The sequence below is a fragment of the Miniopterus natalensis genome, chromosome 17 (genome assembly GCF_054644295.1).
Source record: "Miniopterus natalensis isolate mMinNat1 chromosome 17, mMinNat1.hap1, whole genome shotgun sequence".
Taxonomy (NCBI): domain Eukaryota; kingdom Metazoa; phylum Chordata; class Mammalia; order Chiroptera; family Miniopteridae; genus Miniopterus; species Miniopterus natalensis.
In genome coordinates, this window is record NC_142097.1 from 22,600,738 (window position 1) to 22,626,771 (window position 26,034).

A 26,034-nucleotide genomic window follows, 5' to 3' on the forward strand; every position below is an offset into this window, starting at 1 on the left:
CCAACCCTAGTAAGGCAATCACTGTGACGTAATAATAAGCCGCCACTGGAAGCGTGGAGGTGAGATGGTGGGCGCCTGATTGAAAACTCCAAGAGAATTCCTTCTCTTCCGTCTCTTACTAATTACGTAACACAGGGAAAGAATGGCTGACCAATTGCGAACCCCGAAAGACTTTTGGCTCTTTCTGCTCCGCCCTTCCGTAACGTGTTTCGAGCTCGCGTTCTGAGAGGCTCTCGCTCACCCTCAGCGGCCGGTTTCCGTGGCAACGGAAAAGCGCGGGAATTTCAGATAAATTGAAACTGCGACTGCGCAGCGTAAGCTGGCCGAGCTCTCCGGACCCAGGACTGTCCGGGAGGCCTTTCAGATAACTGAGTCCCTAGGCCGGGAAAGCCCAGACTCTGATCTGAGTAAAGGTGAGAGAGCTTTGGGGAAGGCTCAGGGGGCCCAAGAGGTACTCTGGCGGACAGGCAAGAAACTGGTGTGGAGGGAGTGGGGGAAGGGACGTCTGAAGGATAGCAAGATGGGTGTCGTATGGCTAGGGCAGGCGGGAGGGTGGAACCTGATATCGAGTATGGGATAATCGTGGGGAGGTGTGCATTTTGTGGGTTGCGGTGTAGGGGGAGGCACCAAGGATAAGGACGGTGGCTGGGTGTGTCTGAAGGGGAATCCTGATGGTTGGAGCTGGAGTGTGTTTTGAGGGGACAGCATAATGTAAAAAGACGGGGTGGTATACGTGAGACGGGAACCCTGAGGAAGAATAGGAGCAGGAATGTGTCTGGGAAGAGGAGGAGACAGGGTTTTGTGGGAGGGAGAGCCCTTAAGAACTGGATTCTTATGGGTTTCCGAGAAAAGACAAGAGGAAAGTAGAGGAAGGGGCATTACTAGTCACAGATGCCGCTGCCATGAATGTGCCTGAGGCTCCCGCGATGAGTGCAAGCCGGTGGAAAACACTGGGGAAGGACAGGGGTGGAGAGCCTTCGTTGGTGTTGGTTTTGTTTTTGTTGATTGTAGTTTTATGCAAGAAAAATAAAACAGCTAGGATGATTGGAGAAAGCTTAGGCTACCACCAATTCACCCAGTCACCCCACTGTGGCTTTCCCTTGCTTGCAGAAAGGAAAAGACCAAAAGGAAGTGATTGGAGGCTATATATGAAAAAATAGAGAATTTAAAGTGGTCTTAATTACAATGAAAAACTTACAATTTAAAAAAATAAGGCTTTTGCTATTTTATGGTTGGTATAATTCTAAAGCACTCCAATCTTAAATTTCTCTTACTTAAAAATGACACTTAATGAAACTAAGCTGTTGTTTTTTAAGCCTTTTAAGGTGATTTATTTATCCTTTAAAGTTCATTGTAATAGGAAGAGATGAATTTATGTGTGGATCGCGTTGAAGAAGTACAAAATGTCCTTAATGCTATGCAGAAAATCTTAGAGTGCCCAATCTGGTAAGTCAACAGAAGAATTTATTAATTTGAGATTTTTCCTTGATGATTACATTCTATGCAGATGAACAGAATTGACCTTACATAGTAAGGAGAAAAAACTATAATGTCTGTTAAAATTAGGCTATTAAAGCTACTGATTTTCTTAACTGAAGAGCTTTAAGAATATAGAAAATTACTCCTTTTTCTCCACTCTTCCTCTCCCCTCCCTTTATACCTCCTCAACACACATAGCCTCCTGTTCTTCCTAGTCCACACACTGTCTTTTTTTTAAAAAAACACATATCTTTATTGATTTCAGAGAGAGGAAAGGAAGGGGGAGAGAAAGATGTGACTGATGTTTCCTCTGAAATGTTCTTCCTGTGATAACTGCATGACTTGCAAATCTTGACTGAAATACCAGCTTTTCAAAGAGGAATTTTCAGACAACCCTACTTAAAATTGTAACACCTCTACCCCCAATACACTCCTTATACCCTTTTCCTGTTTTATTTTTCTCTATAACTCTTATTACTGTCCAACATTATATATAATTTAATTTTTCTCTCTATCCCCACAGAATATAAACTCCATGAGGGCAGAGGTTTTTATTTGTTTACTTTGGTGTCCTCAGGAGTTAAAGCAGTGCCTTGGACATAGTAGCCACTCGGTAAACATTTGTTGAAATTGGCTTTTTGATAGTTCATTGGTTTTTAACATGGTGATGGTTAGTGGTGGATAACAGTCAAAAAATAAATTGGAAAGCTGCACCTGTTGCTCCTTACCTTGAACAAAGGAGAATAAATTTAAGTAGATTTTCCTTTGTGCTTCATGAAAGTTTATCATATTTGGAGTAAAAAAAAATAAAACTAAAGAAAATACACGTTGTGTTTTCAGAGAAATATAAGATTTATAAGTAAACCTCTCCCTCGGCCCTTAACATTTCAGCCAAACAAAAATGAGCTAAATGAGATTTGCAGCTTAATTTATGAAACATCAAAGCCAGAGGAGCAGGAAATGGCAATTGAGGAAAAAATTGCTTTTGAAAAGTCATAAAACTAATAATTATAAAGAGTGATTAAAAAGTCCTCAATAGTGTGGCATTTGGGTCCATTTATTTTACATTTCCACGGAAAATTAAACCAGCAATTAAAAAACTCAGATACATAAAAATTAAAGATGCAAGGTGAAAGTTAATGCTAAATTTTCATTTTGGTCAAATACTGTATATTTTACAGCTTATATTTTCTATCTGTTTTCTATTAGAAATACACTTAGGTTTTTTAAACTAAAACTGTGCATCCTAGTCATTGTTAAACTCATTTAAATGGAAAGTTCTAGGATGGGAATCATATCTACTTCACTTTTTTTTTTTTAACAGAGCCCAGAACAGTACAATTTGCTGTTATGTCTTAATAAATAGTTTCTGATTGTAACTGGAAACAGTGTTACTTCTGGTAGCTGTAGAGTAGGTTTCTAGCTTTTCTTTCTTTTTTTTTATATATCTTTATTGATTTCAGAGAGAGTAAGGGAGAGGGAGAGATAGAGACATCAATGAGAGAGTCATTGATCGACTGCCTCCTGCATGCCCCACATTGGGGATCGAGCCTGCAACCTGGGCATGTTCCCTGACCAGGAATCAAACCACCATCTCCTGGATCACAGGTCGATGCTCAACTGCTGAGCCATGCCTGGCCGGGTGGTTTCTAGCTTTTTTCAGGTCTTGAGAGCTAAAATTCCTTCTGTTGGCCTCTAAGTCATTACTGGCATTTATTTCTGATAACTGGTAGTTCTTTCTAACATTTTACATATGACTATATAAAACTTTTTACTTCCAAAAGAGTTTTTTAAATGTATATCCTGGTGGATGGTTATTTTTTTACCTAATCTAGCTTCTTTTTCTAATCACATCCATTTTGGGAGCTCAGAATGTAGACATGTCGTTAGGCCTAAAGTATTGACTGGTTTAAAAAGTGTTTAAAATATTTAAGTCACTTTTTTTTTTAATCCTCACCCGAAGATATTTTTTCATTGATTTTAGGAGGAAGGAGAGAGGGAGAGGGAGAGGCCGAGGCCGAGGCCGAGGCCGAGGCCGAGGCCGAGGGAGAGGGAGAGGGAGGGAGGGAGGGAGGGGGAGAGGGAGGGGGGAGAGAGAGGGAGGGAGGGGGGAGGGGGGGAGAGAGAGAGAGAAAATCATCAGTTGGGTTGCCTCCTGTACTCGCCCCCTACTGGGGATCAAACCTGAAATCTAGGTATGTGCCCTGACCGGTAGTGGAACCCACAGCCTTTTTGGTGTACAGGATGACACTCAACCAACTGGGCTACCCGGCCGGGCTTGAGTCACTTTCATAGGAAACATTTACTCTCATCAGGTCCTAGAAGAGGAACATTTTAACTTTTGTCTTTTCATTCCCATTTCCTCTTCAAGCTTTTCCTTCAACATTTATTACCTTTTTACATGGAGTTTTCATCTGTTCAGTTTGTTTAGAGTGTGTTTGTATAGTTTGGCTTATAATTACTAGACTGAAATATAATTATTTCAGAATTGAGTTAGTGGTGAGAATGAAAGCCATCTGGTATAACTAAATCCACTTTCTCTTTTACTGAGAATGTCTTTGATATCTAGCTTATCCGAGGAGTAGTGATTTGGTAACAGATTAGAGTTCTCTTTGTCAGTTTTTGTTTGTTTGTTTGTTTTGTGTTTTTTTAATTACATTCAGTTCCAATAATACCACTAACAGTACAAGTCACCTCAGGTTATGAACATTTTCCCAAATAGCATTTAATTTTATTCTCAACGGGGGGAAAAAAGAAAAAAAAAATTTTATTCTCACAGTAGCCTGAAGAGACCGGTGGAGTGGGTGACAGTTTCCTTACCGGAAACTGAGGTTCAGTCAGGTAGAGTGTTTACACTAAGGTCACTCTGCTAATGAAAAGGAGACCTGGTAGTAGAAACCTAGCCTTCTGACTTACTGTGGTATTTTTCTTTTTCTTTCCCTGTGCTGCGTCAGAAACCCCATGATTATAATAGTTGTGTTACCAAACTCTTCACAACAGGGCTATTGTCCCCCAGCTTTTTATCTTTTTAATCTTTTATTTTTATGGGCTTTGGAGTCAGGCTAATTTGAGTACAAATGACAGTTTTGACACGTTCTACTTCATTTTTCAAAACTTCTACTCATTTTTTGTTTTTACTTTTAATATCCAGGACCATTCTCTGAAGGCTATTTTCTTTTTTTCCCCCCAGAAGGGTCCTGCTCTTGTTTCATGTTTATTGATTGCCGTCTCCTGCATTATCGCTGCTTCCTATAAGTTTCTTTCTTCTGTTTGCTTGTCCTGATCTGTTACTGAGGAGTTGGCAGCGAAATTTGACCTTGGTTCTTGAATTCCTCAAGGAAGATTTCAGACCCAAGAACTCAAATTTTGAGGAAGTTTCTTTAGAAAGTTCCAGAGGTAGTAGGAGTGAGCCAGCTGGGCTGCTAGGCTCAGGAAGCAAGTTACAGAAGCAAAAGAAGGGCCATTGGAGCTTAGGAGAGGGAAAGGCAAAGATAAGGCACCTGCAGGGGAAGATGAGGGGAGTAGGAAAGGCACAAGCACCCTCCCAGCTTTTCTTGCGATACTTTTCTAAAAAGTTAAACTTTTAATGAAAAGAACCACATTCCTGTCATACACAGGTTACCTGTTGTCTGATATCCTGCCTAAACTTTACCAAAAATCAGTTTCTAAAGCTCTCAGAATGAAAGCTAAAGACTTTAAAATAGACTTTAAAAAAGAGAGAGACTTAAGACATATCAACCGAAGGCAATGTGTGGATCTTGTGTGTATACTGTTTTATGTAGATTTAATTATTAAATTTTTATGAGAAAGTGAGGAAAATTAGAACATTAATTATATATTAGATGATATTAAGGAAATTATTTTTTAGGATTAATAATGGTTTCATGGTTATGCTAAAAAAGTCTTTCTCTTTTGAAGATATGTTCCGAAATATTTAAAGATGAAATGATATGATAGCTGGGATTTATTTTTAAATAATCTAGGCTTTGGGTGAGTGTCAGCCATGGACGATATAACATTGGCTGTGAGTAGGTAACTGTTGAAACTGGGTGATACATGGAGTTCGTTTTACTATTTTATTTGTATAAATGCTTGAAATTTTCCATATGAAGAAATTAAAAGCAATCACACACACAAAAATTAAAAAAAAAAAAAGTGCTGTCAGGGAATCCAAAAGAAATACAAGAAGTTTTTGTTTTTGTGGAGCTTAAAGTCTAGTTTAGATATAGGATGTGCACCCACTGATAGCTCAAAAAAGAATATCAGTGAAACCTAATTGATATGAATATCAGCTAACCTTTTAAATGCTATAGATTATGTAGAATATTGAAAAGAGTGATATGTATTCATTCTGTTTTGATATCTGAAAGCTCAGTGAGGCTAAGGATCATATTCTCTGCTGTATTTTTGGCTCCTGACACAGCAGACATTTAATAAATATTTATTGAATGAACTTAAAACCTTACCTTGGCTTAGTTATAGTCACTTAAAGTTGAATTTCTTTACTAAGAATTATTTATTTTTAAATGAATGATTGATCTGCATTTCTTTTTCTTTTTCCCCCCACCCTTCTAGCCTGGAGTTAATCAAAGAGCCTGTTTCCACAAAATGTGACCACATATTTTGCAAGTAAGTTTGAGTGTTTTATGTGGCTCCATTATTGGCTTTTGTGCTTATCCTTCATCACCATAAGTTGGTTGTAACCAAAGTTTCTGGTAAAATATTGGCATATTTATCTGGTGGAGTATCAACTCACTTTGAACAGCTGTTTGTTTTTTGTGTCCATGGGTGAAAGCAGATTGTAAGCAATTATGCAATAAACAAATTGTGTCTTAGCCTTGCCAATTTCTCTTTTCTGTACATTTTGCATGTCCCACTTTTCCCGCTTCTGAGGGTCAGCATTTGTCTGCTTCATAATCCTTGTAAAGCTAGGAAAGGATCTGATGTTGGTTATTATTTAGGCTTAAATTCATTCATACTAATGATTCCAGTTATATATATATGTATTTTAATGTTTTGAGTTTTTGTTTTGTTTTTTAATATATCTTTATTGATTTCAGAGAGAGGAGGGGAGAGGGGAAGAGAGAGAGAGAGAGAGAGAGATAGAAACATCAATGTGAAAGACACATGGATTGGTTTCCTCCAGCATGTGTCCCAACCGCCCCACTGGGGCCAGGGATTGAGCCTGCAGCCAAGGTACGTGCCCTTGGCCAGAGTGGAACCCAGGGTCCTCCAGTCCGCAGGCTGACACTCTAACCACTGAGCAAACCCGCCAGGGCCAACTAACTTCTTTTAAGTATTTTTTCTTTTTCAATTGAAAAAGCAAGGCATGTCCATGGTAATGAGTTTATTAGCACAAAAGGTTATATGATGCAAAGCATGTTTCCCTTCTAACCCCAAATTCCTGCCTTCCTCTGCCCTCCCCAGAAACGACAGTGATCACTTTCTTATGTATCTTCTGAGGAATTTTTAAATTTCAAGAGTTTTTAATTCTGGGATTCGTTGGTTTCATGAATGTCCTATAATTATATTCAAGTTTAAGTTCAACTATATTAGAAACGCCAGGCATGTGCAATTTTCCCAGAAGACAATCAGTAATTTTCATCAGATTCTTAGCATGTTTTCATAACCTAAAAAATGTGAAGAACATCTCCATTAAGGATAATGAGAGCTGGCTAGAGCTGAGGGAAACCTGTTCATGTTGGAGGGATATCCTCCAAGCACTAGTCTGCCAGCTGGCTGCCTCCTTCCTTCTCCTGCATTCTGTATTATTCTTCCCATTCATCTGTCCTAACAAGGATCCAGAGCCCATTTCCATTGTCTCTTACCCTTTTCTCATGTCACCCCACTGGCCTAGATCTGTTCCCAACAGTTTCCTTCTGATTCCTTAGGTCCTTCTCATTCAGGTGCCAGGGCAGCACAACTTTATCTCTTTGTGGCCTCTAGAGGGAAGCTTCTCAAACTATCTGTAGTATAGGACCAGTTTCTTCACAGATTGATACTTTTGTAAAACAAAATTTAAAAGTCCCAGTATTTAAAAGGTTACAGATAGTATAAACATTCATTACTTTGAGAGCTTGTGGAAGGAAATTTAAGGCAGAGGAAATAATATGAGCAAAGGTAAGAAGAGAAGAAAGACTATGTCCCGAAAAAAGAAACTAACTTTGCACATGTATATAGGATTTGTGTGAGAAGAGGAAGGACTCCTTCAGAGAGGAGATGACATTTGCAAGAGAAGGTAGATGGGTTGGAAATAGAAAATGAATGCAAGAAAAAGAAATAGTTATTATTCATAAGTAATGAAGGAAAAGTAGAGAAATTCTACTTTCGAGGTAGAAAGATTTTGAAGTAGAGCAGGGAGAGTTGAGGTAGCTTGAACTCTGAAGTTGGAGGTGAAGACATCAGTTGAGATTGAAAGAGTTAAAGTTGGCAACTGGAGGAGAGTGAGAAAGGCTTGCAGCTCCTTATATGGAGAATATGGTAAACAGAAGAAACAGCCATATTTTAAGTGCTGTATTAGAATTAAAAGTGTGGTCTGGCTGGTGTGGCTCGGGTTTAGCATAGACCTATGATCTAGGAGATCGAGGTTCAATTCCCAGTCAGGCCACGTACCTGGGTTGCGGGCTTGTTCCCCAGTAGGAGGCGTGCAGGAGGCAGCTGATCAGATGCTTCTGTCTTTCCCTCTTCCTCTGTACCTAAAAATCAATAAAAAAATATTTTTTAAAAAAGTATTGCCTTTCCTTAAGCATTAGAAATCCAAGAAGCTCGCCCGGTCAGGCGTGGCTCAGCGGTTGAGCATCAACCTGGGATCCAGGTGATCGGGGTTCGATTCCCGGTCAGGGCACATGCCCGGGTTGCGGGCTCGACCAATGACTCTCTCATCATTGATGTTTCTATCTCTCTCTCCCTCTCCCTTCCTCTCTCTGAAATCAATAAAGATATATTTAAAAAGAAAAAGAAGAAATCCAAGAAGCTCAAAACTCGTCTCTGACCTCTTCACAAGAACTTCGTGTCAACTTACATATGTGTCTTTATTTTATTGGTGTGTCACAGATTCCCCAGGACTCTATAAACAGAATCTAATAAATTCTGAGCCCTGAAAGATATGCCAATGTTCTCTTGACCTGTCAATATTTTCCTTAGTTCAGTCTTTCCAAGTCACATTCAAGGTTATTTTCTCTTTTGGGTTAACAACCTTTATGTCTGTGTTCTTTTGCTAGCATAAAGAAAGCTTGGAACCCATATGTTGGTTGATTTCTACATATACCTGGTTCTCCTGTATTATTTATGTAATTCTTGTACAGGCTTCCACACTCTATAGCTGAGCTACTATATTCTGCAGTACTCTGTTCAGGGAATTCCCTCCCTACTCCACTCAGAATTGTTGAATTGTACCATTTGCCAGTGTAATGCATTGATGCCTCCTAGAGCCATTATGGTAGATTACACGTAGTAATTTGCATCTTCTCAAGGAGTGGTAGCCTCTATTCTGTGGCTCTTGAAAGGGAATTTACATACAATACAGGTAGTTTTTTATATCCCTTTTCCTTAAACTATTGAGTTGTTGCCGGGTAAAGCATCTGTATAGGTGAAGAAGGTCCTCTGAGTCTCCTTGACCATACCTAACTACATTCACTTTCTCTGGTAAAAAGACATGGGCTGGGCTACACTTCAATTTTAGATCCAGTACCACCTTCACCGCTTGATTACTGTGTGACCTGGGACAAGTCTGTACTATAACATGAAGATAATTCTCCAGGGTTGTTGCGTGAATGAAGAGAGGGCAATGCATGTTAAAGGACCTGGCTAGTAAAAAAGCACTAAGTGTCTGCTGGCTGGCTCACCAGTCCCACTGCTTTTTCAGTGCCCTTAATCTTGTCTTTCCTGGCTCTTTTTTTTTTTTTCTTTCTTTTTTTTAAATTTTAAATATATCTTTATTGATTTCAGAGAGAGAGAGAGAGAGAGAGAGAGAGAAACATCAATGATGAGAGAGTCATTGATCGGCTGCCTAGCCCGCAACTCGGGCATGTGCCCTGACCGGGAATCGAACCCCAATCGCCTGGATCCTAGGTTGACGCTCAGCCGCTGGGCCACGCCCGGCCGGGCTCCTGGTTCTTTTCAGTGACAGCATCTGCTCTCTACTCCATTCCCTAGTCACCTCCCTAGCCAAATATTATGTCCTTTATAATGGCAGGGATTTTATTTTGCTTTTCTGCTGAATCTCTTTCATCTATAACAGTATTGGACATGTAATAAACATTGGTGACTGAATCACTGCTTTTAATGATAACCATGGCTACCTCTACTGTTCTTGTTTCTTTTTTCCTTCCTACCTCTCTTCTCGAATCTTATTTTGTCTTCTTCCTAAGGGAACATTGATCTTTATAGACACCTCCAGCCAGTGGAAGCAGTGTTTTCCTTTGTTTAAGAAGCTAAATCATTAGAATGTGTTGCCTTTGTTCTTCAAGCCTTAGACCTATTCTACATCCAGAGCCATTCTAAAAGCCCAGTGTCTCAGAAGGATGGAACCTTCTTCATTCCTTAGGCTTCTAGTGAGCAGTTTGGTTTATAAGACACTATGTCAGGCATTGTGAATGTAAAAACAAGTATATTTTCTCCCTCGACTTTTTAAAATGTTTTTTAAAAACATTTTTATTGAGATATAATTTACATGCTATAAAATTCACTAAAAATTGTACAATTCCGTTTTTTTAGTATATTTAGAGTTGTACAACCATCACTACAATCTAAGTTTAGAACATTTTCATCATCCCTAAAAGAAACCCTATTAGCAGCTACTCCCTATTCGTACCTCCCACCTCCCACCTCCTTTTAGACAACCACAAATCTACCTTCTGTCTCCAGATTTGTCTATTCTGGACACTTCATATAAATGGGATCATACTGTATATGGGCTTTTGTGTCTGGCTTTTTTCACTTAAAGTAATGTTTTCAAGGTTCATTCAGCATTGTAGCTTATATCAGTACTTTATTTTCTATGGCTGAATTATATTTTGTTGTGTGGTTGTACACATTTTGTCTTTCTGTTCATTGATTGATGGACATCGGGATTGTTTCTGCTTTTTGGCTATTATGAGTAATGCTTCTATGAACATTTGTGTACAAGTTTTATATGGACTAATGTTTTCATTTCTCCAGGGAAGAATCTGCAAATCTAAGAGTAGAATTGCAGAGTAATGTGGCAACTCTATGTTTAACATTTTGAGGAACTGCCAGACTGTATTCCAAAGTGGTTACATTGGTTTATATTTTCACTAGCAATGAATGAGGATTTCAGTTTCTCCACATCTTCTCTAATACTTCTTATCTGTTCTTTTTATTTGTACAGGCCATTCTAGAGGGTGTAAAGTGGTATCTCATTGTGGCTTTAATTTGCATTTTCATAATGACTGTATTGAATATCTTTTCATGTGCTTGTTGACTACTTGTATATCTCCTGTGGAGAAAATGTCTATTCAAATCCTTTACCCATATTTTAACTTATTTCTCTGTTTATTATTGAGTTGTAAGAGTTCTTCGTATATTCTGGATACAAGTTCCTTATCGAATACATATGATTTTCAAAAATTTTCTCCCATTCTGTGGATTGTCCTTTAACTTTCTTCATGATATTGTAGCACAGAAGTTTTTAAGTTTAATGTAGTCCAGTGTATCTAGTTTTTCCTTTGGTTGCTTGTGCTTTTGGTGTTTGTTTGTTTAAGAAATCATTGTTTAACCCAAGGTCACAAAGGTTTAGTTTTAGCTCTTACATTTAGTTCTGTGATCCATTTTGAGTTAATTTTTTTGTATTGTATGAGGTAGAAGTGTATCTTCACTTTTTGTATGTGGATATTTAGTTGTCCCAGCGCTGTTTGTTGTTTCTTTCTCCATTTCCTTATCTTGGTGCCATTGTTGAAAATCAGTTAACCATATATGAATAGATTTATTTCTGTACTCTTAATCTTGTTCCATTGATGTGTATGTCTGTCCCTATGCCAGTACCACACTGTCTTGATTACTGTAGCTTTGTAGTGAGGTGCTGCTGAGTTTTTAAACTAATTATAATAATTTTACTTGAACTATTTCCATTTATATCTGATTATGCAGCATGAAATAATTATCATTAAATATACCATATTAACTCTTTAATAAGTTTTATTTGACCATAACAGTAAACCATATGCATGTAAGTTCGGTTTTCATAGATCATTGCTTACGTAGTTTGGTTTTCTGCTTATGCAGCATTTAAAACAATTAAAGAAAGCCATTGGTTGTAATTCACCTGCTATTACCTTTAAAATGGCTCTTAATGTTGTGAGATTATTTTTTTCATGGCTATTTGCCTTTTGAATATTCTCTCTACAAAAAAAAGTAACTTGAATTGTTCTTTTCATTCTTTATAATTTGTAGATTTTGCATGCTGAAACTTCTCAACCAGAAGAAAGGGCCTTCACAGTGTCCTTTGTGTAAGAATGATATAACCAAAAGGTATATAATTGGGTAGTGATGGGAAGTTGGAAGCAACAACAGGAAAAAGTAGAAATTTGTACTACTATCGCTGTTCCTGTCAAACCATTCCTCAGGAGAAAAATGTATAAAAGGGTTTTAAGCTGACAGAATAAATTGTTTCTTATATTATTTTCCTGAAAGTTTTATGGTACCTTATACAGGTATTAGCAATTGGTGTCCTTTTTCTAATGCTTCTGAATGGTGCCAGAACTTGTAGTCTTATCTAAAGTAGGAGTGTACCACCTGCCCCCATTGTCTCCTGATCCTTTTATTTTGCTTCCTTGCACAGTTAATTTCTACTTAATTATTTACACACACATACAATGTATTTATATATTGTGCATCCCTCTGGCCAGGATTGAAGTTCTATTAGGGCACTGGCTTTGTCTGTTTCAGTCTACACTGTTTTTCCAGTGCTTGGTACATAGTAGTCCCTCAGATATTTAAAGGAACAAATAAATTATATTGTCCTAAAACTTTCCTGTATCAGAATCTTTCTTTGGACATTTTCATCTATTTGTGCTTTCCAAATAATATAACCATCATTTGACAGAAATTCCTGAGAGCTAAAAGTGGGAGGTTGGATGGATGGGGTTCAGATGTTAAGAATAGTAAGTTCTCACCTGGCCAGCATGGCTCAGCAATTGAGCACTGACCTATGATCCAGGAGATTTTGGTTCGATTCCCAGTCAGGGCACATGCCCAGGTTGTGGACTCGATCCCCAGGCGGGTTTGTGCAGGAGGCAGCAGATCAATGACCCTCTCATCACTGAAGTTTCTATCTCTCTCTCCCCCCTCCCTTCCTCTCTCTGAAATCAATAAAGATATATTAAAAAAAAGAAAAAGAATAGTAAGTTCTCTGTGCAGTGGATTTACATCTACTATGGATTCAGAATACTATTTTAGATGGTTATATCTTTTGGTAGGCTTATTTATTTATTTTTATAATATATCTTTATTGATTTCAGAGAGAGGAAAGGAGAGGGAGAGAGAGAGATAGAAACATCAATCATGAGAGGGTCATTGATCCGCTGCCTCCTGCCCACCCCCAACTGGGGATCGAGCCCGCAACCCGGGCATGTGCCCTGACCTGGAATCGAACCCCGACCGCCTGGATCCTAGGTCAACGCTCAACCGCTAAGCCACATCTGGCCGGGGCTCTTTTGGTAGGTTTAAATGGCAAAAAAGATATTATAAGAATAATCAGTACTGATATCAATGGTGTTTTGTTTGTTTTTTGTTCATCCTCACCTGAGAATATTTTTTCCATTGATTTTGGGGAGAGCATCCATTGGTTGCCTCCTGCATGCACCCTAACTGGGGCAGGGATCATACCCTAGACCAGAATTGAGCCCTTGTCCAGGAATTGAACCCCCGACCCTTTGGTTTGAGGGCTGGCGCTCTAACCACTGAGCAACACCGGCCAGGGAATGGTGTTTTGATTATGTGACATCACTAAATACTTCCGTTCTTTGAATATCATTTTTCTACTGTTGCTGCCTCTTTTTTTTATTAGTATATATGTCTTTCCTTATTTTAGTGTCCTTAAAAAATTGATAAGTACTTGCTAAGTGTGTCTCTCAAATAATTTAATTTCAGAAGCCTACAAGAAAGTACAAGATTTAGTCAACTTGTTGAAGAGCTATTGAAAATTATTCATGCTTTTGAGCTTGACACAGGATTGCAGTGTAAGTGTTGTATAGCCCCAGGGGCCAGTGCTCAAGTGGCTGTAGTTAAAACTCAGGAGGAGTTTTACGCAATTATTTTCTGTGAATAGGTGATAAGACCTTTTGGTCTAGGTTAATTGTAGCTCTTTAACTGTAATCTATTTGTTAAATAATTCCCACTCCTCTCACACCTTATTTTATCCATCCTAAGTTGCAAGTTTTTCACATAAATCGGGGACAATTTACCATCAATGGTGTGTCATTGTTTAATTGTGTGGTATAGAGAATAATGGTGCTTCTTACATCATTGGTATCTTAGATTCAGTGAACTATAGTATTAATAGGCAAATTTGTTAGTATTGGGGTGGAAAAAAAAGGAGTAGAAATAACTTTGACAGTCTGTGTGTTTGTTTCCTAAGAGTAGAATTTCCAAATTTGGTTTAAAAAAATTATAGGTAACCTTTAATGCATTGTCCTAATATAACAAAGAGCATACACAGGATTTCTCTTGGTTCTTTGATTACAATTATAAAAATAATGTTTCCTTTGTAATTCACAGTTGCAAACAGTTATAACTTTTCAAAAAAAGGAAATAACAGTCCTGAGCATATGAAGGAGGAAGTTTCTATGATCCAGAGTTTGGGCTTCCGAAACCGTGCCTTAAGACTTCGACAGAGTGAACCTGAAAATCCTACCTTGGTAAAGCCATTTTCATTTATTCTGGTAAAATCTCTTTACTGAGTATTATGAAATAGTGAATGTGCTAGATGCTCATGGGTTTATATAAAAAGTCAGTAAACAAGGTAAGATGCTAAATTAAGTGGTTGGACAGATGTTCTAATGAACAAGAATTAGAGGAATTGAGAGAAGATCCGTGTACCTATTGTGGTCAGGAGAGATCTTACAGGCCCTTCCCCTACATTAGCGTTTTATCTATCCTGATGCTTGTCTAAAATAGCCACAAGGTCACGGAAGGTTTTAAGCTACTACTTTTTACAATAACCATCTTATGGCAGTTCTCCAGGCATGAGGAAGTGTGTTTATTTTATTTGCTCTGAAAAGTTGCCTGAAAAAAAAAATCAGTTTTTACATTTGAAAATTGCTTCAACTTAAAAGATGTAATTGTAAAAAAAAAAAAAAAAGGCATGATTTGCTCTGTTGTTACTCATTTGTGAATGACTAATGGAGGTCTCAAAAATAATAGTTCTTGTGATACCAGCATTCATTTTTCAGTAGATGTCGAAGGGCTCAAAAAGGAGAACTTCACTGGAATACTGTTGGGTTTTTCAATATTATTATTATTTTTCTTAAATCCTCACCCAAGGATATTTTTCCCATTGCTATTCCAAGAGAGTGGGAGAGTGAGAGAGAGAAACATCAGTGTGAGAGAGAGAGACATCGATTGGTTGCCTCCCTCGTGCACCCTGACCAGGGCTGGGATCAGACCCGGGACCCTTCAGTCTGAGGGCTGATGCTGTAACCACTGAGCAAAATCAGCTAGGGATAAAAGGATTTTGCAGGTTTGTTATTATTTTCACTTATCTTTTTTTAAAATTTATTTTATCTTAGTTGCCAACTCTGTTATGAGATGTGTTTGGAAATGTGTACTAGATGAATCTTATTCCCTTTCTATACTACACTATAATATAAAGTATTAGCTTCAAAATATGCTTTTCCTATACTTCAAAAAATTACACAGATAATACATATTCTGTTTAGAAAAATTTAAAACAACAGAAGAAAAAATATTCAGACCATTAGAGCATAGCTCATACATTTTGGTGTGTGGTTTGCCAAGTATTTTTTCTAGGTGTCATAGATTTTAGCTTATTTATTATGGCCTGTTTCTTTTGTCTGTGGCCTCAAGTTTCTCTTCAAGGAAAAAAGCAAAGAACTGGCCAATAATTAGTTGATCATTCTTTACTGCTTAGCAGGAAACCAGTCTTAGTGTCCAACTCTCTAACCTTGGAATTGTGAGATCACTGAAGACAAAGCAGCAGGTACAATCTAAGAAAAAGTCTGTCTACATTGAATTGGGTAAGAGTCTTACATTTTTTAAGTTTAGAACAGTTGCTAGATTTTTTATCTTACAGCTTTACCAGAAACCTTGGTCATAATTCACACAATGGCAGGGAGCTTTGGGAAGCAGAAATAAAATAATACTATTAGCCTTATGATGTGTTTAGAAATAATGTAAAAGATGCAGCTCTTACCTTGAAGAAGCTTACTTTACAAAGAGAGCAAAAGAAAGATGTCTGGTTATAAGTATGTGTAAACTTGTAGCAGGTCCTTGAATAATGTTGTTTCTTTCAACTTTTGTTATAATGTGGATGAGATGCCAAAGGAATGTAACTCTTATATCAAGTAGTCTGTGGTAAAATTGGTTTTGTTATATGTCGTTTTGCTTGAAGTCGTAGAACCAATTGACGACATTAAGTGTGGGCTTACTATACTTTGGAAAGTAGGAATAAGAAAGAACATGATGGGCTGGCTACAGCATTTGGAAGGATCCAAGATAAACTGTACTAGACTAGACAGACGTAAGAAGAGCTGAGCTCAGTTCAGACAGTTTTCTCTAATTGTTTTGTCCTTTAGAATATGTTTATAATTGGAAAGAGGGGCCCTTCTTTGGGCTTTCAAGCAGCACCATATGTTTACCAGATTCTCTTGGAAGTTACTTGTATGTCTTTTCTCCTTTTAAAATCATAAGTTCCTAGACTTACGATTTTTAAATTTTGATTAATTTGGTGACACAGCAGTGTTGTATCACAAAGATAAAGTAATTATAGTAGTAAATATTTAAGAGCACTTAGTGTGTAGTCCAGGCACTGTTGTACTTTACTTGTAAAACTCATCTAAGAGGCCTGACAAAGCCCTGAGGTTGTTCCTAGGATTATATTTCTTTTACAGATGAGGAGGTTAAGGCACAGAGAGGTTAAATTTTTCCAAAGTAGTGACGCTAGTAAGTGGCAGAGCCGTCATTCAAACCTAGGAATTCAGGCTTCAGAGCCTGTGCTTATAACTGCTTCTCTGTATTTCCTGACATGTGTATCACGTGCCTGGCATTAGTAAATATTTATTGAATGAGCATCTGTTTTGCAAAAAGTACATTTTTTGAGTTTAACCCTTTCAATAAAAATTCTTTTATTGATTTGTTATTTGGGGGTATTTGGGGAATTTTTTTAGGATCTGATTCTTCTGAAGATGCAGTTAACAAGGCAAGTTATTACAGGTAAGTTCAAGGGAGCCTTCGTCTATTAAGGTGGCATTTTTATATTTAGTTAATATTAAGAATTGTTTTGGGATTATAAAAAATATATACCTTTATTGATTTCAGAGAGAGGAAGGGAAAGGAGAAGAGAGAGAGAGAGAGAGAGAGAGAGAGAGAGAGAAACATCAATGATGAGAGAGTCATTGATCTGTTGCCTTCTGCACATCTCCCACTAGGGATCGAGCCCGCAACCCGGGCATGTGCCTTGACCAGGAATCGAACCACGATCTCCTGGATCATAGGTCGATGCTCAACTGCTGAGCGATGCCAGCCAAGCAAGAACTGGTATTTTTTTAGGGTAGAATTATGACATTGGAATAGACTGTCTACTTTAATCTCGTTTTATAGCTGAGAAAATACCCTTTTTATTTTTATTTTTTTAATAAGTAAGGTATTTTTTAAAATTTTGTTTATTTATATTATCTTTATTGTTGAGAGTATTACAGATGTTCCCCCCTATTTTTTCTCCCATTGCCCCCCTCTGCCTGGCTCCCATCCCGCCCCAGTCCTTCCTCACCCTCCTTTCTTAAAAATATTACTTTTTTTGCCTGGCTGCGCGTGGCTCAGCGGTTGAGCATCGACCTAGGATCCAGGAGATCGGGGTTTGATTCCTGGTCAGGAATGCCAGGGTTTTGGGCTCGATCCCCAATGGGGGACGTGCAGGAGGCAGCCTATCAATGACTCTCTCATCATTGATGTTTCTATCTCTTTCTCTCTTCCTCTTTCTGAAATCAATAAAGATATATATATATATATATATATATATTTTTTTTTTTTTTTTTTTTTTTAAGAGCTTCTTGTTTAAAAAAAAAATTATCGATTGATTGGAGGGAGGGGAACATCCATTTGTTGTTCCACTTATTTATTCATTGGTTGCTTCTTGTATGTGCCCTGACCGGAGATCAAACCTGCAACTTTGGCACATCAAGACAATGTTCTAACCAACTGAGCTACTTCGCCAGGCCCCTTATTTGTTTGATTTTTTAGTAAGGAGTCCGAAAGAATTTAAGGTAACAGTTCTGCACAGAATTGTGTCCAGTGGATGGTTCTGCTCTGCTAGAGCTTAGTTCCTCTTGTACAGTAGTATTGGCACAGCGGTAATTGTGGCTGATGAAAATATTAGAGGACTACATTTTTCTTTCCTTCCTCTGTTTCTTAATTTCATCTACTCCACAAACTTTATGTAAATTATACAATAATCTACAAGCAGCCCCCAACTGTGTTACCTGGCAAATTGCTTTCCTTAGGAATTAGTTGCTTCACCTTAAGATCTGTGATGTCTGGTCTGAACTATAATGGTGTCATTGGAAATCAAATTTTGTTTGTAAATGACTTTTTCGTAATCTCTCAATTGAGAGGAAGTGGTTTTAAGTTTAAAAGAAGCATAGAGCCCGGCTGGGCGTGGCTCAGCGGTTGAGTATCGACCTAGGATCCAGGTGATTGGGGTTCAATTCCCGGTCAGGGCACATGCCCTGGTTTTGGGCTCGATCCCCAGTTGAGGGCGAGCAGGAGGCAGCCGATCAATGACTCTCTCATCATTGATGTTTCTATCTCTCTCCCTCTCCTTTCCTCTCTCTGAAATCAATAAAGATATATTTTTTAAAAAGCAAAGAAGGCTAAATGGCAGAATGCTGCATTCTTTTGGGATGTCTGCTTCATCCCAGTGTTCCCTTTGTTTAGATATCTTTGTTCTTGCATTCTCATTAAGATATACTTTTGTTGTTGTTGTTAATCTTTACCTGAGGATATTTTTTCCTTTTTTTTATTTTTAATTTTTATTTTAGAGAGAGTGGAAGGGAGGGAGGGAAAGAGGAGAGACAGACAGAGAGGGAGAGAGAGAAACATTGATGTGAGAGAGACACATTGATTGTCTCCCACAGGTTCCCTGACCGGGACCAGAACAAATTGCAACCCAGGTATGTGCCCTTGACCAGGAATTCAACCTGCAACCCTTTGGTGCACACCCGACACTCCACCACTGAGCCACACCAGCCAGGGCGCATTAAAATATATTTTTAAGTTTTGTGGGGTTTTTTTGCTTTACTTTTTTTTGGTTATTGTTTGTATTTAAACGGGCTATCGTTTAAATTTTGGTTCTCATTTACATGTCCATAAAACAATGTCCTGCACTCCTGCTCTGATTTTTGTGACTGTATGTCAGTCTTTGACCCGTCAGTTTTGACTAGAAGTTATTAAAGGAGAGAGCAGATTTCAAAAAGTGAATCAAATTGATCAGCTTACTGCCACCTTACCTAAAGGGACTAAAATACTTGATCTTGCTCATTTGACAACTCTTTGAACATGTAACTAGTGTTTCTCATTAGGCTTCTGTCTTTTCCCTATAGTGTGAGGGATCATGAATTGTTAGAAATCACCCCTCCAGAAGCCAGGACTGAAGCCACTTTGAATCCTGCAAAAAGGGGTAATGTCAAGTCTTCCCAACATAACAGGCACTGAAGAGAGAATGGGTAGATACAGTACTGTAATTAAATTATTCTGAAGAACATTTGGGACATTTATAATTCACAACATCTCTTAGCACAGTTATAATATCATTCTTTCTCAGATGTTATGGTACAGCCTGATCTATTTCAGTGGCACTAGACTGATGTAACAGTACCCTTTTACTTTAAATTTATGTGTTTATATTTCATCTTTTTCATATTGGTATTTAAATATAGGGAGTATGAGTCTGAAGATGGAACAGAGTATGTCTGATACCCAAAGTCTGCTTTTAATTCACTATTACAGGTTAGGGAAATAGGAAGTGTGGTTTATGAGGAAGGAGAATTCTGAAATTAAAATTTTAATTATCTTGAGTAGAACTAATGAGAATACAGTAAAAGGAATTACATGAGAGGGTATGGGCTACATCTTCAGTATACTTGGCTGTTTAAAGGATAGTTTCTCTGAAAATAGCCAGTTGTTTCATTTCTACCCCCAAGTTGTATTAAGTATTTTTTCATGATAATTTCAGTTGTTAATTACCTGTTGTTTTTGTATACTTTCAGCTGCTTGTGAGTTTTCTGAGGACATAATAAATATTGAACATCATCAATCTAGTAATAAAGATTTGACCACCATGGAGAAGCATGCAACTGAGAAGCATATAGAAAAGTATCAGGGTATTTCTGTTTCAAACTTGCATGTGGAGCCATGCGGCACAGATACTCATGCCAGATCGTTGTTACAGCATGAGAACAGCAGTTTACTACTCACTAAAGACAGAATGAATGTAGAAAAGGCTGAATTCTGTAATAAAAGCAAGCAGCTTGGCTTAGCAAGGAGCCAGCAGAGCAGATGGGCTGAAAGTAAAGAAACATGTAATGATAGGCAGAATCCCAGCACAGAGAAAAGGGTAGTTCTGAATGCTGATCCTCTGAATGAGAGAAAAGAACCTCCATGCTCTGACCATCCTAGAGATTCCCAAGATTTTCCTTGGATAACACGGAATAGTAGCATACAGAAAGTTAATGAGTGGTTTTCCAGACGTGATGAAATATTAACTTCTGATGGCTCACATAATGGGACATCTGAGTCAAATGTTGAAGTAGCTGGTGCAGTAGAAGTTCCAAATGAAGGAGATGGATATTTTGGTTCTTCAGAGAAAATAACCTTAATGGCCCGTGATCCTCATGGTGCTTTAATCTGTGAAAGTGAAAGAGTCCACTCCAAACCAGTAGAAAGTAATATTGAAGATAAAATATTTGGGAAAACCTATCGGAGGAAGGCAAGCCTCCCTAACTTGAGCCACATAACTGAAAATCTAATTATTGGAGCATCTGCTATAGAGCCTCAGATAACACAAGAGTGTCCCCTCACAAATAAACTAAAGCGTAAAAGGAGAAGTACATCAGGCCTTCATCCTGAGGATTTTATCAAGAAAGTAGATTTAGCAGTTGTTGAAGAGACTCCTGAAAAGATAATTGAAGGAACAGACCAAGTAGAGCAGAGTGGTCATGTGGTGAATATTACTAATAATCGTCCTGACAATGAAACAAAAGGTGATTATGTTCAGAAAGAGAAAAATGCTAACCCAACAGAATCAGTGGAAAAAGAATCTGCTTTCACAACTAAAGCCAAACCTATAAGCAGCAGCGTAAGCAGTATGGAACTAGAATTAAATACCCACAGCTCAAAAGCACCTAGGAAGAACAGGCTGAAGAGGAAGTCCTCTACCAGGCATATCTATGCACTTGAACTAGTAGTCAATAGAAATCTAAGCCCACCTGGTCATACTGAACTACAAATTGATAGTTGTTCTAGCAGTGAAGAGATGAAGGAAAAAAATTCTGACCAAGTACCAGTCAGACACAGCCAAAAGTGCCAACTCATGGAAGGTAAAGAATCTGCAACTGGAGCCAGGAAGAGTAACAAGTCAAATGAACAAATAAATAAAAAACTTGCTAATGATGCTTTTCCAGAACTGAATTTAACAAACATACCTGGTTTTTTCACTAATGGTTCGAGTACTAGTAAACTTCAAGAGTCAGTCAACCCTGACCCTCAAAGAGAAGAACTAGAAGGGGATGTGGGAACAATTCAGATGCCTAATGGTGCTAAAGACTCGGTGCTAAGTGGGGGAAGAAGTTTGCAAACTGATGGATCTATGGAGAGTACCAATGTTGTATTGGTACCTGAAACTGATTATGGCACACAGGATAGTGTCTCATTACTGGAACCTGACACTGCAGGGGAGGCAGAAGCAGCTCCAAATCAATGTGCGGGTCTGTGTACAGCAATTAAAAACCCCAATGAGCTTATCTATGGTTCTAAAGATACAAAAAATAACAGAGAGGGCTTTAAGGATCTGTTGAGATGTGAAGTTAACCACTCTCAGGAGACAAGCATAGAAATGGAAGAGAGTGAACTTGATACACAATATTTACAGAATACATTCAAGGTTTCAAAGCGTCAGTCATTTGCTCTGTTTTCAAATCCGGAAAAGGAATGTGCAGCAGACTATGCCCACTCCAGGTCCTTAAGGAAACAAAGTCCAGAAGTCACTCTTGATTGTGGACAAAAAGAAGAAAATCAGGAAGAGGAAGAATCTAAAATCAAGCATGTGCAGGCAGTTCACACAACTGCAGGCTTTCCTGTGGTTTGTGAGAAAGACAAAAAGCCAGGAGAGTATGCCAAATATAGCATAAAAGGAACCTCTAGGCTTTGTCAGTTATCTCAGTTCAGAGGCAATGAAACTGAACTCACTCTTGCAGATAAACACGGAATTTCACAAAACCCATATCATGTACCATCCATTTCTTCCATCAGGTCATTTGTTAAAACTGTAAGTAAGAGAAACCTGTCAGAAGAAAAGTTTGAGGAACATTCAGTGTCCCCACCTGAAAGAGCAATGGGAAATGAGGACATTCAAAGTACAGTGAGCCCAATTAGCCTAAATAACATTAGAGAGAGTGCTTTTAAAGATGGCAGCTCAAGTAGTACTAATGAAGTAGGCTCTAGTATCAATGAAGTAGGTTCCAGTGATGAAAATATTCAAGCAGAACTAGATAGAAATAGAGGATCAAAATTAAATGCTATGCTCAGACTAGGTCTCATGCAGCCTGAAGTCTATAAGCCAAGCCTTCCTATAAGTAATTGTAAACATCCTGAAATAAAATCGCAAGGAGAAAATGAAGAAGTAGTTCAGGCTGTTAGTGCATATTTCTCTCCATGTCAAATTTCAGATAACCTAGAACAACCTATGGGAAGTAATTCTGTTTCTCAGGTTTGTTCTGAGACACCAGATGACTTGTTAAATGATGATGAAATAAAGGAGAAGAGCAGCTTTGTTGAAAGTGATGTTAAGGAAAGATCTGCTGTTTTTAGCAAAAGTGTCCAGAAAGAAGAATTCAGAAGGAGCCCTAGCCCCTTAGCCAATACACATTTGACTCAACGTCGCCAAAGGAGGGCCAGAAAATTAGAGTCCTCAGAAGAGGACATGTCTAGTGAGGATGAAGAGCTTCCTTGTTTCCAACACTTACTATTTGGTAAAGTAACCAATATACCTTCTCCATCTACCAGACATAATGCTGTTGCCACACGTCTGTCTAAGGAAACAGAGGAGAACCTAATATCATTAAAGAGTAGCTTAAATAACTGCAGTAACCAGGTGATGTCTGCAAAGGCATCCCAGAAACATCACCTTAGTGAGGAAGCGAGATGTTATAGGAGCTTATTTTCCTCACAGTACAGTGCATCAGAAGACTTGACTACTAATACAAACACCCAGGATCCTTTCTTGATGTTTGAGCCTCCTTCCCAGCAAGTGAAGTGTCAGCCTGAAAACCAGGAAGTTCTGAGTGACAAGGAATTGATTTCAGATGATGAAAGGGAAACTGGCCTCGAAGAGAATAGTCAAGAAGAGCAGAGTGCCGATTCAAACTTAGGTATTTTACAGAAATGAGCTAAATGTTTTTGGCTTTGGGGGAGCACATTTTACGAGTTTCCAAATACAATTAAAGTAAGTGCTTCTTAAACTTTAAGCATGTTCCTCCTAAGGTGCTTTTCCTTAAAAGTCCTTCGCGTAGCTAGAACATCTCTATTTGAATGAGATTTATTGCACTAATTGTCAGTGGACTTGCTTCTGGTTTTCATTGTTAGGATTTCTAGAGGAAATCAAGGTGTCCCAAAACAAGGCGTGTAATCATTTTCTGTGACATGAAAGTGATACTTGTCCTGCCAATGGGAAGAAACAGATAGCAAATTGCAGAATTTGCTGTCTGTTTTTACATCTGAATCTCTATTTTTATTATCATTTAAGATGAAGCAGCATCTGAGTATGAGAGTGAAACAAACCTCTCTGAAGACTGTTCGGAGCTGTCCTCTCAGAGTGATATTTTAACGACTCAGGTAAAAAGCATGTGTGGATGTGTGTGTGATGTCTTGTGCATTCAGTAGTATGCATCCCGCATTCTTACATTTGCTTTTATCATCCCTTAGAGTTAATGATATAACAGTCATGTGTGGTATCTTGTCTCCTCAAATTAGATTGTAATCACCTGGATTGAAGTCATGCTACCTTTTATTTCATATGTACTCACATACATACCACTGAGCTCACTGCAGAACACTAGATACCGAAGTTAATGAATAAGCTAAACCTTTGAAACCCACTTGCCCTATAGCAAAAACATATGTGAAAGCACTACTGTATCAAAGGAGGGTCATGCATTCCACTTTGGTATACTAATGCATTAGCAGTATAAATGAAATAGTGAGGGATCATCAGTTGGGGACTTTCAAAGGATACATTCAAACTGGGCCTTGAAAGATGAGAAGAATTTTTCCAGGTGGAAAGAGAAGGGAGGCAGCAATCCAGGCAAAGGCACAAAGGCATAAAATGCCCAGGAAGCACAAAGTTGTTCTGTGTGACTAGAAAATGGCATATGGTGGTTTGGGGGGAAAATAAAAGATAAGAAGGTATGAAGGGCCTTTTGAATGCTCTGCTTAGGAATTTGGACTTTATCCTGAGGGCTATAATGAGTAATAATTATTTAGTTTTCAGAATGCATTACCTTATCTGAGCAGTGGTATACCACCAAGGTCCTTATGGAAGAAAAAGACATGATAAACATGCATTTAAGGAACTTCCACAGTAATATAGCTGTCTGTATTAAAAGTAGAGATCAGGCCCTGGCCAGTTTTGCTCAGTAGTTAGAGCGTCATCCCATGGACCAAAGAATCGCAGGTTCAGTTCCTGGTCAAGGGCACATACCTTGGTTGCAGGTTCAATCCCTGGCTTTGGTCCAAGTGTGTGTGGGAGGCAACCAATCGATGTGTCTCTCTCACATTGATGTTTTTCTCTCTCTCTTCCCCCTCCTCCTCCTTCCCTTCCATACTCTCTAAAAAATCAATGGAAAAAAATATTCTCCAGTTAGGATTAAAAAAAAAAATGTAGAGAGCAGGAAGCATTTGAGATCTTGCTTCCTGGCAACTGTTGTCAGTTTGGCTCAAATACAATCTTATGACAATTCAAAAAAATAATAAAAGTAAAGATCAGAGCAGCATAGTGGAAAATAAAAGAAATAGAGCTAATTTAAGAAACACTTAAGAATTACAATTAAGGAAACTTGGTAACCAATTTGGTTTTGGTCTCCCAAATATATCTGGCCAATTGCCTACGGGGGAATTGTCCAAATTATAAAGTCATTCCTTTGGGAAAACACAAAGGAAAGTTATCTAATTCTTCCATTACTGTTTTTTCCTGATTTTCTAACCGATTTAATTACCACATAGAGGTGAAATGTGATGGTTGTGACAGCAGTGTCTAGAACAGCTTCTGAAGCTTACGGATATCTGTGATTTCTTTCCAGATATACTTAGGCAAGCCCTTCTTGATCAGTAATGGAACTACTCAGAAGCACCACGTGGTGGCAATGGCGCTATTGCGGCCATTGGCAGCAAAACAATCTCAGCATAGCATTGAAAGCCTTTGTGAAGCTGGGAATACATTTTATGGCCATAAAAACCTGAAAACTAAGAACTCAGTGTAGCAGGAGAAAGTAGATGGCTAGTTTTTAGTGGAGGGCAGTCATTTTCAAGGATCAGAAGAAGAAACAGAGGGTGAAACAATCTGTTTCCCCAGGGTTTGCTGGCAGCCATTGATGTTCCTTTTAAAAGTAATGAAGAAGGGTATATTTTGTAAATCTCCTTAATTATGAAATACTTTGCTTATCAAAAATCTTAGACTCAAGAAAGAAGAAAACGTGAGAACAACAAAAAAGAAAGAAAACCTTTATACTTAGCAGGTTTCTTTTTCTTTTAATTTTTTTTATTTTAGCCTTAGGTTTTGTTTTTTTTAATTTATTGATTTTAGAGAGAGGAGGGGGGAGAGAGAGAAACATCGGTTTGTTGTTCCACTTATTCTATGCATCCATTGGTTGATTCTTATATGTGCGCTGACACAGGATTGAACCCACAACCTTGGTGTATCAGGACGATGCTGTAACCAACTGAGCTACCCGGCCAGGGCACAGATTTCTTTTTGAAATGGAGAAATAAACATGAGCCCCATAAGCAAAGAAGAGCCTCTTGTCTTAAGTTGGAAACATTAACTGTCCTTATAGGCTTTCCTAGGGCTGTTTCTGTTGGCTCCTTCTCTCTAAC

At 38.3% G+C, this 26,034-nt stretch overlaps 1 protein-coding gene across 15 annotated transcripts in view; it reads left to right on the forward strand.

Annotated features, from left to right (window-relative positions):
• Positions 1–56: 56 nt before the first annotated feature.
• BRCA1 (BRCA1 DNA repair associated) overlaps positions 57–26,034 on the forward strand; it is a 48,887-nt gene continuing 22,909 nt past the window's right edge. Inside the window, exons 1-12 of one of the 15 annotated variants that reach the window (XM_016202130.2) lie at positions 57–413; positions 1,348–1,446; positions 6,055–6,108; positions 11,890–11,967; positions 13,588–13,676; positions 14,215–14,354; positions 15,590–15,692; positions 16,842–16,887; positions 18,807–18,842; positions 19,272–19,348; positions 19,938–23,315; positions 23,690–23,778. In XM_016202130.2, coding sequence (XP_016057616.2) covers positions 1,367–1,446; positions 6,055–6,108; positions 11,890–11,967; positions 13,588–13,676; positions 14,215–14,354; positions 15,590–15,692; positions 16,842–16,887; positions 18,807–18,842; positions 19,272–19,348; positions 19,938–23,315; positions 23,690–23,778 — 4,170 coding nt within the window. In that variant the 5' untranslated portion in view covers positions 57–413; positions 1,348–1,366. Of the gene's footprint in view, positions 414–1,347; positions 1,447–6,054; positions 6,109–11,889; positions 11,968–13,135; positions 13,155–13,587; positions 13,677–14,214; positions 14,355–15,586; positions 15,693–16,841; positions 16,888–18,806; positions 18,843–19,271; positions 19,349–19,937; positions 23,316–23,689; positions 23,779–26,034 lie in introns of those variants that run through there. The other 14 variants (XM_016202128.2, XM_016202129.2, XM_016202135.2 and 11 more) reach the window with 14 other exon arrangements.